Here is a 14,806-nt window from a genome sequence, read left to right on the forward strand (position 1 = left end):
GGGTGGATAGATCATCCAATCAGTGTTGTCGTAATATCCAGGAAGGAAGTACACACAAAAAACAGTTGGGCTGTTAACAAAAACATGAATTGGAACTTCCTTATATTTCAACTCATGTTTCCGTGTTTTATTGCTCTGTAGGGACGAGTCGACAAAAACGTGAAGACAGAGGTTAAGGTAAGCGGTACAAAATGTGTGAAAAATATCTTTCTAATAGTCGCAGTGAAGCTGTGATGTGAGGGGGGGAGTAGCCTAGTCACCATCATCCATCACAGCATCATCCTTCTCATCTTGTTGAGCTTTCTGCTATCATTAAGCTAGGCTAGATGATTCAACTAGATTTAGGGCTGTTATATCTGTAACCACAGTCAACTCGCAACATATCTTGAATATCAAACTTGTTATTGGCCAGATGTGGGCAGATTGACTTAAATTGAGCAATACCTTATTCTACTCATTTCCTGGTGCAATAGCTCAAATAATAATAGAATGTATAAATAAAATAGCATTTTGTGGTCATCTGACAAACTATTCATGCTAGTGCATTTTACCCAATAACCACCAGTCTAGTTCTTAAACCAATACTGTTATTCACATGCATACAAAAAGTCTGCTGTCCATGGTCAACAGTCTACTCAGGGCTTGAGGGAGTGTGTAGTGCTAATGTCCTAGCTTTGGCCTGCTGTGTTTTCAGATGGGGTACATGACCGTAGAGGAGCAGAGCTCCACCCTGCTCCACCTGAAGAGATCCCCAGGGATTCGTTCCTGGTCTCTCCTTGTTGGTCAGTATGTGTGTGTGTGTGTGTGTGTGTGAGAGAGACTTGCACATTGTTTCAGCTGAATGTCAAACAGCAAACACCACTACTGTTCATACTAGCTATTGGCCTAAAAAAGAATAGTAAAAGTGGTCCATCTCTGTTCCTCTCATCCTCGTGTTCATCATAGTATTGTTACATCATCACACAGCCATCTTGGGAGGAAAATAACAGGTGATTGTAATAAATTAAGATCATCAAACTACAAGGGCACTCTGTGAGGGTGCAGAGTAGACCTCCGCCAAGGCCAATAGTTCATCTTATTGCTTGTTCTGTGAGGTTTGTTCGTGAGTCGGATCCTGTCCAAAATGTAATGGATTCTTCCTTGGCCCATGCGAAGTTTCATGAAATGTGGGTCAGTAGTTTTTCATAATCCTGCTGAGAAACAAACAGCACAACCTCCTTGGCACTGGCAGAGGTAATAAAAGCCACCGCCAATGAGCTGTGGTCATGGTAAAGCACCATATTGGTAGGAATGCATGCGGCAAATGAACTGCTTCCAAAACACATACTTTCTCTTTTGATTTCCCAGGTATAGCATCTATTGGGTTGGCGGCTGCATACTACAGCTCAGGTAGACAAACTGGATCGCCACCATCACCACCAAATGACATCCTGTCGTCCATATATCCCCATCTGTTTGCTTACTGCATCTCACTCCTATTTCCCTTTTCACAGACAGCGTCCTGTGGAAGCTTTTCTATGTGACCGGCTGTGTGTTTGTGGCCATGCAGAACATGGAGGAATGGGAGGAGGCCGTGTTCGACAAAACCAAGAACCTTATTGAGCTCAAGACCACTAGTCTGTACGCCTTAGTCCTGACCTTGTGGAGGAGAGGGAACGAGAAAGGTCAGTAGCATCCAGTGTTGGGAGGGCTACTTCTAAAACTTATTCCATCACAGATGACTGAATACATGCCCTAAAATGTCATTTGTAACGTATTCTATTAGATTACTCAAGTTAAGTAACATATTATATACTATACTTACTTAATACTTTGGATTTCATTTGGAATACTTCAAAATTGTCTTGCTGAGCCCATTCGTCTGGGTCACTCTAATGTAGTTACCACTTGCTTAGGCCTACATGGATTATTCTATTCTATTCTATTCCACCGTCAGTGGTGCTGGACCTGGCACACCTGCGGGACGTCTCAGTCCAGGAGGAGAAGGTTCGTTATCTGGGGCGGGGCTACCTGCTGGTGCTGCGATTGGCTACGGGCCTGTCCTACCCCCTCACCCAGAGCGCCACCCTGGGGGGACGCAGGTAGGAGACTGGGCCTTGTGGGGCCGATATTGTGCTTTCATTAAGAATCAGATACCAGCCAGTGACGTCCACCTTTCCTATGATGTATATTATGTCATTCATTACATATTGACTTTAGAATTGATCAATGGGTTGTCTAAGTCCTTAACCTGAGGTGATTCTAATTCAACATTTTGATCGGATCCCACACAAGCAGCATATGTTTATTTTTATTATTATTATTATTATTAAGACAAAATCAATCTTAATTGATCTCCATGGGGAAATTAGGTCACTGTAGCAGCAAGTAATGAGTAATTACTTATTAGTAAGTACGTAATTACATACAGCAGTGACTAAGAAAACAGTGTAAGTGCACAAATAGCATAGAAAAATGTGCAATAATAGTAGGAATTGTAAAACAGACTATAAACAATTGTAGCGTCATGTAGTCATATGCTGTCAACAATTCCAACACATTAGGTAACTGTATGAGGGGGAAGTAACCAACATTGCCAACATACAGTATACCAGTGTAGTCAAGTCACTATATCTCGAGTACACGTCGAGTCCGGAGTCACCAAAGAAAAGTTTAATAAACAAATAAACGCATGCCTGCCCTTGAACGAAATTGAATAATGTCATGGTATATATTCATTAATTAATATTAATAGCTATTAATTAGGGGTGGGGGAAAAAATCGATTCACCTAAGTATCGCGATTTTTAATGTCACGATTTTTTGGATCGATCTTTTATTCCAGAATCGATAATCGCAAATTAAAAAAAAAAAAAAAAAAAAAAAAAAAAAAAAAAAAAATTTTTGGGTGCTTGCAGTCAGGCCACTCACTGAACAGCAGGCCAGGCGCCGCCTACTGGTTTACTAGTGGTTTTATTACTTTATTAGTTAGTCTGAAGTAATAATTACACTTCAGGGTTAAAGTGGGTGCATCTCATTGTAAAATTGGACCCAAATCTGGCTTCAAACGGCCCAAATTTCACGCGCGTTGGCCCATATCGGCCTGGCCTGCTTGGTATCTAATGCCCGGCCTGAATTATGATCCCAGTCCGCCCCTGTTTTTAACTATATCGCCCAGCCCTACTCATGATATATAATATACAGTCTCTAGTGTATGATTCAACTTTTCCCATGTTCTAATCTAGTGTAAAAAAGCAAACAAACTGAAAAAAGAAAAGAAAAAAATAAACAAAAATCGCAATAAATCGTAATATCGAATCGCAATAATCGTAGAATCGCAATAATCGTGAATCGCAATATATATCGAATCGGCACCAAAGTATCGTGATAGTATCGAATCGGGAGATAAGTGAATCGGCACAGCCCTACTATTAATATCATATGTCAAATTATTAGGGCCTAATACCAAAAAAGGAAGAATATGGTATGTATAGTAATATATTTGAGAGAAAGAATAGCTTATTGTTATACTTTTCAGATGTTTTATATCATTTGTTTGTTTTGTCTGTAAGTGTCTTATCTGTTGTCATGTTTTTATCACTTCCTATTTACCAGTAACAATCAAACGGCCAATCAAGCAGACACAGCCAATTAAACTGACAACTTCGTCTGTTAACTCCATAGTGGGAAACAAGTGTGTTCTCAGTCTCAATAGAAGGATAAGAACATAACTTAGTGGTTGGACATTGGGAAAAAGGGGAGAAAAATGTCAATCCCATGAAAACTCTGTTGAAACTTGCAGTGGTGGCGCACACCAGTCTTCACTCCTGTCTGATGCTTAATTGACCAGTGCAGAAGTCCACCAAACTACCAATCAGGGACTTAATTAACTACAAAAACTAACAAAAACAAAAGACAGTCTTTATCAATTAACAAGTCTGATTCTCCAACTTCCAAATCCAAATGCATGAATGCTCGAGTCCAAGTTCGAGTAATCAGTGCTGCAAGTCCAAGTCGAGTCAAGAGTCCTAAAAATGAGTGTAGGACTTGTCTGGACTTGAGTAGTATAACACTGCAGTATACTGACTTACTTACAGAGGTTGCTCCTAGTCTCAATTGCTTACATAAATTGGCTTCACTGGAGAATGTTAGCCATGCTGTTTTTACCCATGCTGTCTCAGAGGCTTTTCCACAAAATTCTGTGGATCCGGTGAATACTTCTGGCATGAAAATGATCAAATCTAAAAAAATAGTGTACCTGTTACGGCCTTCAAAAAGCTGTATGGGTATACTATGAAATATGCTTTGAACTAAGAAATAAGATCATATGATGTTGTCATTCCGTCAGCGACGTGGAGGCCGTGGCCACGGTGCTGAAGCGCTTCCTGGCGCTGGAGGAGTTGCAGCAACGCTGGCAGCAGGAGGACGAGGCTGCGTTTGGAGAGGAGGAGGAGGAGGAGGAGGGAGAAGAGGGGGAGGAAGATTCTCTGTGCAGTGATTCAGAGGATGAAGTGGATGAACTCTGACACGTCACAGAGGGCGTGGTTTTGGGGCAATGATGCCGTCATTCCACCTGGGGGCAACGTCTACCTGCAATATAAACGGAATACTGTAAGCATGTGCAATGTGCATTGAAGCAGCAAGGATATGACCTATTTTTTAGTATTTCCAGGTTGTTGCCTTACAAGCTCCCTTCCTCCAATGTATTGGTTTTTTTTAAATAATATTGCAGGTTATGATTGTCTATACTATAGAATTTGGATACAAAATCTGTCAGCTACCTAATATTTTGTCATACAAACGGGGCTGGTTTGAATCGATATAAGAATTTTTCTTGATATCTCACTAAGGTGGCGGCACGGCGGCGCACAAATTCGCTTGCGTATGTGCAGTTGAGCGCGCAAAGCTAGAAATGAGTACGCAATATAATTACACCACAATATGGTTTATGTATGCAAGATCATGTTGAATAATCAAATGAATGTTCATCTCACTGAACCGAATGGTAATGTTAGGTGTGATGTCAAAGAAAACAGAAATATTCAAATAATATTCCCACCATACCTCATTTTATGAGTTTTTAAGGTACATTTGCTTGTCATCAATTTAGACTGCAGAAATGTGTCATGAACGATATTAAAATATGTTCATATCATCACAATATGATTCCACTGAAAGATGCTAAACGATAATATTGAGTTGCCCAGCCCTACAAAGTCTCATAATATCAGTATGATGAAAATAGTTTGTGAGGACCATTTAAACACAGCTGCTGTTACTTTACTGTTATTATTGATATCTGTAAATTAATATGTGTAAGCATTTTGGATTTACGACCATTTGAGAATCCTCTAGACCAGTGGTTCCCAAACTGGGGTACGTGTAGGTACTACAGGGGGTACTTGAGACAATGGGAGAAATGGAAAAATGTAAGAATAAACTAAACAGTGGTCAGTAATTGCAAATCTTTCACTCCATTTCAATGTTATATTCTTCAAAAGGTGGGTTATCATTCATTCATTGCATCATATGCTATGGTTTTCTCAGCAAAATGTTGTAGTTGGATAAAGGGGGTACTCGACTTCAGAAATCAGGGAAAGGGGGGTACTGAAGCCAAAAAAAGTTTGAGAACCACTGCTCTAGACGACAGACTCACTCTGCCTTCTTCCTACTGATCTGTAATAAGCGTTTATGTGGAGGAGTCAATGGGAGTGTGCAGGTTTTCCCACAGTAAAAAGGGAACACTGGTGTTTTCCGGACCACCCAGCCAGTCGATAATCACCTTTTGTTTGTTTGTTTATACCAACCCGCAAATCCAGATGCGCGCATGCAACTGTAAACTATCATCAAATGTGAAGGATTTTCACGGCTCAATCGAGAGTGAATTACATGTGAAAGTTGAAATGCTTTTGTCACTGTTTGTCCATCTGCCTCTGTGTTAACACATATGCTCATAATATACACTCTTTTCTGTTGTTGTAAACCAAAGAGTGAATCTCAGGCAAACTTTAGTTTGGTTCTTTATTGTCTATTGAATCAGGGGTCTGTCACTACTGGCTGATAGCAAGTGCCGCTTGAAAGAGAAATGACGAATGAGGTTTTTGGTTAAATGCTGGATGATTTTCTTGTTGTCTTTGTTTACTTGGATACACTTGCAGAATGATATAAAAGTGTTTTGTATGTAAAGATTTTAGTCTTTTTTTCATAATTCTTTGCTTTCTTGGCTGCAGATATCATACGTACACACCATTTGAACTTGCACAAAGTCGCTCCCATTCTCCCATCATGGTTCCCACACTCGCTTCCATCAGATTCAAACACTTTAATGACTTTTCAAGTTCTCGTTTAGTGAAATTCAAGGATTTAATAACATCATAGAGACCTCATTTATAACTCATGATCTTGTCAAGTCAATAATTTATGGGAATTTTAAAACGGCTACTGCATCAACGATCGTCGGACAGAGTGCTGAGGCATACTAATAAATGTGGGTGCTGTGTTTTAATTAAAAGAAAAAAAAAATCAAGTACCGTACGTTAAATACCATTTAAAAAAACGTTTAAGGCCTTATTTTTTCACGAATCCACAAACTAGAGCATTTTCAAGGCCAGTGTGAACCGTGTCCCATTCCAGAACTAGTTGAGAGAATTAAAGGGATACCTGCATTTATCAACATGGAAATGTTTTTCCTTTACCCCCCAATGTCCTGCTGCAGACCCCATACCATTCATCCTTCCAGCCTGGACATCAGCATCTCTAATGTCCTGCTGCAGACCCCATACCATTCATCCTTCCAGCCTGGACATCAGCATAATGTCCTGCTGCAGACCCCATACCATTCATCCTTCCAGCCTGGACATCAGCATAATGTCCTGCTGCAGACCCCATACCATTCATCCTTCCAGCCTGGACATCAGCATAATGTCCTGCTGCAGACCCCATACCATTCATCCTTCCAGCCTGGACATCAGCATAATGTCCTGCTGCAGACCCCATACCATTCATCCTTCCAGCCTGGACATCAGCATAATGTCCTGCTGCAGACCCCATACCATTCATCCTTCCAGCCTGGACATCAGCATAATGTCCTGCTGCAGACCCCATACCATTCATCCTTCCAGCCTGGACATCAGCATCTCTAATGTCCCGCTGCAGACCCCATACCATTCATCCTTCCAGCCTGGACATCAGCATAATGTCCTGCTGCAGACCCCATACCATTCATCCTTCCAGCCTGGACATCAGCATAATGTCCTGCTGCAGACCCCATACCATTCATCCTTCCAGCCTGGACATCAGCATAATGTCCTGCTGCAGACCCCATACCATTCATCCTTCCAGCCTGGACATCAGCATCTCTAATGTCCTGCTGCAGACCCCATACCATTCATCCTTCCAGCCTGGACATCAGCATAATGTCCTGCTGCAGACCCCATACCATTCATCCTTCCAGCCTGGACATCAGCATCTCTCTTATTTGGTAGCCAGAGATGGCACCATCTCCTGTAGACAGGCGGTGATCTCCTCCGTAATCCTCCGCAGGGGAGCCGTGACAGGGCGGACATGCTGCTCGATCCACTCCTGGGCCGTAGAGTCTGGGTAAAGAAGCACCATCTCCCCCCTCACCGCCTCCACCCTCTGCTCCAACACAGCCAGCAGCCTGAGGAGAGATGGTCAGGTCATACAAATAAGAAAGGATGGGTGTATGAGCAGAACCATGTGAGAGAGACACAACAACACAGTGTATCTGTAAGTTTCAGAAAGTCTAATTTAATGTTACCTGGAATTTACGACGAGTCCAACTGGATTTCTCTCTATTGTTGGACTTTACAATGCTATGCGAGGACTGAGGGGTGCAACTCCTCTCAGCCCTGAGTAACTCCAGTTCTTTTGCCAGTGCCTTGCTCAGGGGCACTGACAAGAGTATTACATGTGTTTGATGGTGGGAGGAAACTGGAGCACCCGGAGGAAACCCCACACGAACACGGGGAGAACATGCAAACTCCAAACAGAAAGGACCTGGGAGGACCTCGAACCCGGGACCTTCTTGCTGTGAGGCAACAGTGCTAATCGCTGAGCCACCATGCCAAATTATTAAGATCAATTAAAGATCCAAAATACACAAAAATCTGGTAAAACCAGTGTATTTCTGATTGAACTAGCTAATGAAACTTCTAAAACTAGAAATAAGCAATAATTTGAGACTTTAATTTGAAAAAGGAGGATACTGTACAGAGGCTCGGGCTCACATTGTTGCTTGACTCTGAATCTGCATGGTGATAAGAGGACTGACCATCTTGGTCTGTCGGTGGTAGGGAGTGAACCATCCTCTTACAAACCTACAGTGGCACAGAAGAAGTTTGCCATTAAAGCGAGGTTTTCACCATTTGTGACAAGTTTGTGGTAAACGATTTATTTTTATTTTCATGATCATTGCATAAAACTCACATGCTGTTTTCAAATTGCCGCACGTCCTCCGAGTCCAGCAGTGATGTGAGCTCCACGACCAACTCGGCCAGCAGCCTTCCTGCAAACAGTGAGTCACCCGCTGAAGCCCTGAGATGCGTGGACAAAATCCAGTCAGGCTGCAGACACTCATATTAAATACGACAATGTGTACGATGTTGATACAGTCGGGTGCAGGGTCTCACCTCTGCATGGCCTCCACCTCCACAGAGGAGATGCCCAGGCTCTGGGTCACCTGGCTTTGAGCCTCAGCACTGAACTGGCCATGGATGAGGGTCTGGAGACAGGCTGCTAGTGACGGAAGAGCCAGCGGCATCAGCTCACACAGCACGGACAGATGGTCATACCTGGCATGGGCGGGGTGGGGTGGGGTTGGGGGGGGGGGGGGGGGGTGGGCCAGGAAATACTGCATTTATGACATACTGGACATATTAGAAACAGACAGATACCTTCGAAACCTGCACTAGGCAATATGTTTTACTAGCAACAGAGACCACGATTGATTCTGGTCTCTGGATGTTTCATGTTCAATCGTAGTCTCAGAATCCTACCGGCAAAATTCACTGACCCCCTCCCTCTATGTCGACCCTACTTTACCATACATGTTGTAGCAATCATTACAAAAACAGTACCTGTAAGTAGGGTTGATATAGAGGGAGGGCCCAGAGAATTTTGCCGGTAGGTGTCTGAGAATATGCGCGAACATGGTAGGTGTCTGAGAATATGTGCGAACATGGTAGGTCTCTGAGAATATGCGCGGACATGCAGTCGGAGTCTCTGTTGAGGCTAGATTTTTATGTAAAAATACAAAAAGTTCAAAGGTCCAAAAAGTTGTGTAAAAACTGATGACGCATTGAAAAGCTACCATCAACCTGGCTATTGGCTAACAACTGTAATCCTCCACCTGACCATTTCCTTTGGGTCTTACCTTTGCCAGCCTGTGAGCGCGATGCCCTGCAGGTTGATGGCAGCGGGGGCGGAGGCTGCCACCTTCAGCCACTGCAGGTGGTTGTCCACATGCCTCTGGGTGCCGGGCACACTGCAGTGAACGCTGGTGGAGCCTTTGAAGGAGCTGGCTGCCCACAGCTCTGACAGTCCCGCACTGTGGTACTTCTCCAGCAGAGCCACTGGAGAGAGACTGATGCATCAGTATCCATAGCAACCAGGTTAGCAACTACATTGAAGGGCAAAGGTCATGTCAAATTGATAACGCATTGTTTTTACCAGTGTTGTCCACATCCAGCGCAGGGTTGTATTCCCACAACATGGGCTGGACTAGTCCTACTAGGCCACTGGCTGTCGCATGAATAACAACAGAAAGAGTATTGACTGCATTAATACCACCAAACATAGAGGTTCCAAAAGTGGGGTCCAGTGATCTTATTCACACGGTGGCCATTTTGAATACTTAGTGGCATTATAAAACTACCGTTACTTCAACACATAATGGAGGACTTCAGATAGATTCAACAGTTACAGTATCAAATGAGCTAGCAGAGGAGTTAGTTAGCTAGTTATTACCAGCTAGCTAAATACACTAGACTCTGGTAGCTAGCAATACTAGGCCAAATAATGTGAACATGAGATCATTTATTTTAATATTTTTTTTTCAATCTTAGCATCTTAGGACAGAGCTGAACTTGCTCTTCCAAGTACTTTCCCACCACACGTGTTCAAAATGGCTGCTGTGTGCATAAGCGCGCATAGGAATAAGGTCAATAAGGGAATGTATAAGGATGACTGTTGTGATCATAGGTTTTGCTCCGCCCACAGTTATCTGCCCACCTAAAGTATAGACACTTATATAATTCATACCTGAAAAGAAATGTATTTTCAGATTGGGTTCCTTGGGGTTCCACCATCTTATTACATGTGAAATGTGAAATGTGATCTATTCCCCCCCCTCACCTTTCAGTGTGTCATGGCCCATCCCTCTCAGCATGTCGTCCCACATGATGACGTTCAGGTGAGGCCACGCCTCCTTGGCAGCCTTGGCCACCCTGGTCACATGACTCAGGAAAAGCTTCTCCACAGTGTTTCCAGGTGAGGCCAACCAGAGTTTTGACTCCTCCCCTTCGCCTAGCAGATACACCTGAGGAAGGGAGGGAGACAGTGTGAGAAGTCGCTGTGGGTCTAAGCTGCACATGGGCACTCTCTTCATAGTTTATCATTTCGATTTGGGTTCTCAGCCTTTCTCTCTTACAACCAAGAGACTAGTCCTCACCTCATCTGCTCCAATGTGCAGTCTGTGTAGGCCAGGGTGCAGCTCCACCACCTGCCTCAGCATCTCCATCACCAGCCGCACCCCTTCCTCTCTGTGGGGATTCAGGGTGCCCAGACAGTGGGCCACCTCTCTCAGGTGCCCCAGCGAGTGATGCTTCAAAACAAACTATGAGAGAGAGAGGGTGGGGGGGGGGGGAGAGAGGGAGATGTAAGTGCCATGTTAATAGTAACAGCTAGTTCCAATCAGCAGAAGATGGATGGATGACTCACCTCCATGTGACCAAAGGTCTGCACCAGGGGGATGACCTCCAACCCCTTGGATTTAGCAACATCCTGGATAGACAAGACTTCTTCACGGCTGAAAAAAAGAGAGTATATAAATAAGCAGCCGGAAACAATTTAGTCCAAAAGCTTCTTTATGACAGGACAAGCGTTATCTCTGTATCATTCACGCAGGAAGTTCAGTCGAGGTAAGCTCACAGGATATTACAGGATCTGATAAAAAGCATACACCCCCCTCCAATATGTGAAGCACTTTGCGTGCCTTGAAAAGCACTAACAAATACATTAATTAGTATATTATATAAATGTGGGCAATATCAGTGATAACTTCAGTTAGCAGGGGAATTAGTGTGTGTGTGTGTGTGTGTGTGTGTGTGTGTGTGTGTGTGTGTGTGTGTGTGTGTGTGTGTGTGTGTGTGTGTGTGTGTGTGTGTGTGTGTGTGTGTGTGTGTGTGTGTGTGTGTGTGTGTGTGTGTGTGTGTGTGTGTGTGTGTGTGTGTGTGTGTGTGTGTGTGTGTGTGTGTGTGTGTGTGTGTGTGTGTATATCCACCTGTATGCGGGGTGTGCTGTGGCCTGTAGCAGGTTTAACTCGCCCCCATAAGGAAACATGTCCTCGTACTCCACCAGCAGGCCATCGGCTCCCAGTTGAGAGAACTGCTCAATCAGCTGAAGAAACAAGACAGGCATCATTAGCAGAGAACAGCTCAATCAGCTGAAGAGACAGGATGCAGGCATCAATCGTTTCTTACCTGGTGAAGGTATTCGATTCTTGGAGGGGCCCCTTTCAAATCCAGGTGAACTAGTTTCTTTCCTTTGGGCCATGGGGGAAACGTCATTCTTCTGGCTCAAATCCTTACAGGCAGCAGGAAGAAAGAACTCATATCGTTACAGTTTAATACTTCAACTGCTGTGTATGTGTACAGGGGCATGTTGTTGGACTCACCAGAATGCAGAGACCGCTCCAGACGCTAGCACTTAGGATACCAGGAAGTGGAAATGTTTTAACCGCTATATAGCCTACAGTCAATAATTAATTATAGCGAGTTTGATTCCGCACGAAAGATGTCATTGTCAGTCGCTTTCACTTGTTTCACATTAAGCCCCGCTGTAGGTAATTGATTGGTTACGTCTCAGCTCACAGAGCAATCGATGAGAGTACGCATATGATATCATTTTCCTTTTTGCAGTCTATTGAATACTGTCAAACAGTACCGACGCCATATAGCCGTGTTATTTCTGCATTTCTACCATAGACTGTATAGAATTCTACAGTGTTTATTTTATTTTCTGCAGCCAGGCGCTTTCTGACACGTGGTGACGTGGCCCAATGAAAACACTGGCTTCTCTTCCGAAGCATACCGAAGAGCCAATCAGACGCACCGATACGCGTCCACACCAGGAAGTCACACCACCAGTGGTACCAAGCTGCTGCTGCTGCTGTTGCTGCTGGGATGGTGCTTATTGTGTAGACAGACAGCCAGGAAACAATTTTTTATCATTTTTTGCGGGTTTTCTAAATGCCCCGTGGGTCGAAATGACCGTGCAGCGACGAGGGAATACGAAGGTGTCGGATACAAACGGAATAGAGAAGAAGATCAAAAGGTAATAGTGGATAAAATGATCCAGCACTTGTGTGAAGCTGAACAGGGTGAATGGGGGATAGTAAGATAGTGGAGGAAGAACCCAACTATTCGGTATTTGTAGAATACAGTTTACCCGCCATTTTGTTTATACTTCTATGGCCTAAATTCTTGGTTTGCACCCATGAATTTAGGTCATAGAAGTATCAAACTGGTGGAAGTTATAAGGTGAAATGCTTGATTGAAAATGTGTTATCTTTGTGCTTGTTTGCCTTTTGTAGGGGTCATAGTTTACCTCCAGATCACAAACACCCTACATTTGACCCCTCTGACCTGTGTGTTCTGTCCATCTCAGAGGCAACGCCCTGCGCCAGGCCTCCGCATGGAGGGGGTCCCGAGGGCCCTTGGTGTTGCTGCTTGGTGTTGCTGGTGTTGCGCTGTGTGGCGCTGCCTGGCTGTACATCACCACGCGGGACAGCGATATCACAGAGACACTGGTCAGCCGTAGCGAGCTGGTCGCCCCCGAGCCCCGGGTCTACACTGTCCCCTGCTCGGAGGACTACGAGAACTACAAGCGCTACCCGGGTGAGACCGCCTCTGCTGTGTGTATACATGACTCAGATGAGATAAAGCCAAGGCCCATTTGATAAATAACCTTCTAATCCAGTCATACTGATCCTCCTGCTCTTGGATTTTGCTTCAGCATCATGTCAATAGCAGTGTAGAGTATGACATATGAAATGAGAACTCTCCAGTCCAAAAAATGTTGAAAACTGTAATGTGCCATCTCTGGTTATCCAGGTAATCTGATTAGTAGTCAACTACAAAACTGACTGTCTGAGCATGGTGGTGTGCTCTCTAGTGGTGAAAAGCAGCAAACGTAATTCAAACGAAATTGATGTTGGTTTCCACAGCTTTCAGGATGAAACTTCGTTTCATCTCATAAAGCTAAAGAGCTCTTTGCAAGCGTAAATGTAGTTAATTGGACAATGGACATGATTACATTGATTGCATCATATTGGAACCAAAGTGCTTTAATTCTTTCAAATGCAAACCCAATTTATTGGTTGGCCTACTGCAGAAACATCCAAGAATATTGGATACATTTCTTCTGTCTGCCTGACGTCTTGTGAGGGAAGAGATTTGAAATGGAAAACTTTGAGGCTAAACTTGGCAGATGCTGAAGTTGAGAAAGCAAATGTGTCTCATTAGACGCAGGCCGCTAGGAGCTGTGAGTGACTGTGCTTTTCACGTGTCTAAAGTGAACACAGTGGATTCAGGTTTAGAGCAATACATTCTGATGGTCAGGAGGTTGGCGGGAAGCCTGTGGGTTTGTAGTGGCGACGGGCTAAAGTCCCACTAACTCCTTACCTTGGACTTCTTCTTTCTCACTCTCTCTCCTCTCTTTCTTCGGGGGCCACAAAAGCCTCCAAAGCTAGTAGAAGATATTGCATCATATACAGCGCACATGATGTGTCTCTCTCTCTCTCTCTCTCTCTCTCTCTCTGCCTCTCTCTCTCTGTCTGCCACAGGATGCACTCCTCAGAAGTGCGGCCGCGCAGTTGCAGACGGTGTGGTGAGCAGGGAGGAAGCTCAGGTCCTCAGGAGGTAAACAAACATCATCATACAAAAGTACTGGCTGTCTCCTCTTCCCCTCCTTCCCAGTCCTCCCCTCCCCCCCTCCCCCGTTCCGTGTGTCTCTCTTGACGTTGACTGACGTGGAATACGTTCTGTCTCCATTGCACACAGGCTGGCGGAGAGGGGGCTGGCGCTGGCCGGCTCAGAGGGAGGAGTGAGTATATCCTCAAAAACAAAAACCTCTAATAATGCTACAATGCACACAAACTTCAGGCAGGGATTCTGGAGTGGATCCGCTCCTCCTCGGCAGCATGCATTGTATCTGTATTCACTGTTCCATGGCCTATATATAATGCATTTTGATCTTAGTTACTGCTAACTTGAGGAAATAGTAGATTTATGTAAGAGATAAGTTGTTCACCTCTCCTTTATTTTTCTAGTATTTTCCCTCTTTGGGAATCCTTTGACCTTCTCCACACCTTTTACTGTTGTGCTATTAATAATGCATGTTAGGGATCTCCCGCTTCCAAAGATTGTGGGTTGAACACTCTTGTTGAAACAGACCAAACTGCCCCGCTCAGGATACTAAGGTCAAACCGATATACGGAAATATGGCATGAAAATGGTAAAATTAAAAAGTTTTGGCCTTGAAAAAACCCTGTATCAGCTGAACCTTAGATGCAATTTGCTCAGTGTTAT

At 44.0% G+C, this 14,806-nt stretch overlaps 3 protein-coding genes across 3 annotated transcripts in view; 2 read left to right on the top strand and 1 right to left on the bottom strand.

The window, feature by feature from the left end:
* The first annotated feature begins 65 nt into the window (after nt 1–65).
* cybc1 (cytochrome b-245 chaperone 1) lies at nt 66–6,164 on the top strand. The gene is made up of 6 exons (XM_083635379.1): nt 66–177; nt 695–782; nt 1,348–1,389; nt 1,494–1,664; nt 1,937–2,081; nt 4,327–6,164. The coding sequence occupies exons 2-6, from the start codon at nt 695–697 to the stop codon at nt 4,502–4,504; spliced, it is 624 nt and encodes a 207-aa protein (XP_083491505.1). The 5' UTR covers nt 66–177; the 3' UTR covers nt 4,505–6,164.
* hexd (hexosaminidase d) lies at nt 4,453–12,031 on the bottom strand. Its single transcript, XM_083635376.1, has 13 exons — nt 11,893–12,031; nt 11,699–11,801; nt 11,500–11,615; nt 10,938–11,025; nt 10,669–10,833; nt 10,353–10,536; nt 9,669–9,740; nt 9,373–9,571; nt 8,630–8,791; nt 8,427–8,534; nt 8,228–8,317; nt 7,417–7,638; nt 4,453–4,568 (listed from the first exon to the last, which is right to left on the bottom strand). Exons 2-12 carry the CDS (start codon nt 11,783–11,785, stop codon nt 7,452–7,454), a joined length of 1,458 nt encoding a protein of 485 aa, XP_083491502.1. The 5' UTR covers nt 11,786–11,801; nt 11,893–12,031; the 3' UTR covers nt 4,453–4,568; nt 7,417–7,451.
* The window catches only part of ogfod3 (2-oxoglutarate and iron dependent oxygenase domain containing 3), a 19,384-nt gene continuing 16,217 nt past the window's right edge, over nt 11,640–14,806 (top strand). Inside the window, exons 1-5 of the mRNA XM_083635377.1 lie at nt 11,640–11,743; nt 12,243–12,551; nt 12,885–13,114; nt 14,062–14,137; nt 14,279–14,321. Coding sequence (XP_083491503.1) covers nt 12,277–12,551; nt 12,885–13,114; nt 14,062–14,137; nt 14,279–14,321 — 624 coding nt within the window. The 5' untranslated portion in view covers nt 11,640–11,743; nt 12,243–12,276. The remainder of the gene's footprint in view (nt 11,744–12,242; nt 12,552–12,884; nt 13,115–14,061; nt 14,138–14,278; nt 14,322–14,806) is intronic.

Source organism: Poromitra crassiceps (genome assembly GCF_964638095.1).
Source record: "Poromitra crassiceps genome assembly, chromosome: 4".
In the NCBI taxonomy this organism is placed as follows: Eukaryota; Metazoa; Chordata; class Actinopteri; order Beryciformes; family Melamphaidae; genus Poromitra; species Poromitra crassiceps.

Bases quoted from the DNA above. Each gene is read 5' to 3' on its own strand.
- cybc1 (XM_083635379.1), top strand. From the start codon at position 695: ATGGGGTACATGACCGTAGAGGAGCAGAGCTCCACCCTGCTCCACCTG. The intron at 783-1,347 runs GTCAGTATGTGT...TTGATTTCCCAG, and splicing joins TTCCTGGTCTCTCCTTGTTG to GTATAGCATCTATTGGGTTG. The intron at 1,665-1,936 runs GTCAGTAGCATC...TTCCACCGTCAG, and splicing joins GAGGAGAGGGAACGAGAAAG to TGGTGCTGGACCTGGCACAC.
- hexd (XM_083635376.1), bottom strand. From the start codon at position 11,785: ATGACGTTTCCCCCATGGCCCAAAGGAAAGAAACTAGTTCACCTGGAT. The intron at 8,792-9,372 runs GTAAGACCCAAA...CGCCCATGCCAG, and splicing joins GCGCTCACAGGCTGGCAAAG to GTATGACCATCTGTCCGTGC. The intron at 8,535-8,629 runs GTGAGACCCTGC...CACGCATCTCAG, and splicing joins GAGGTGGAGGCCATGCAGAG to GGCTTCAGCGGGTGACTCAC.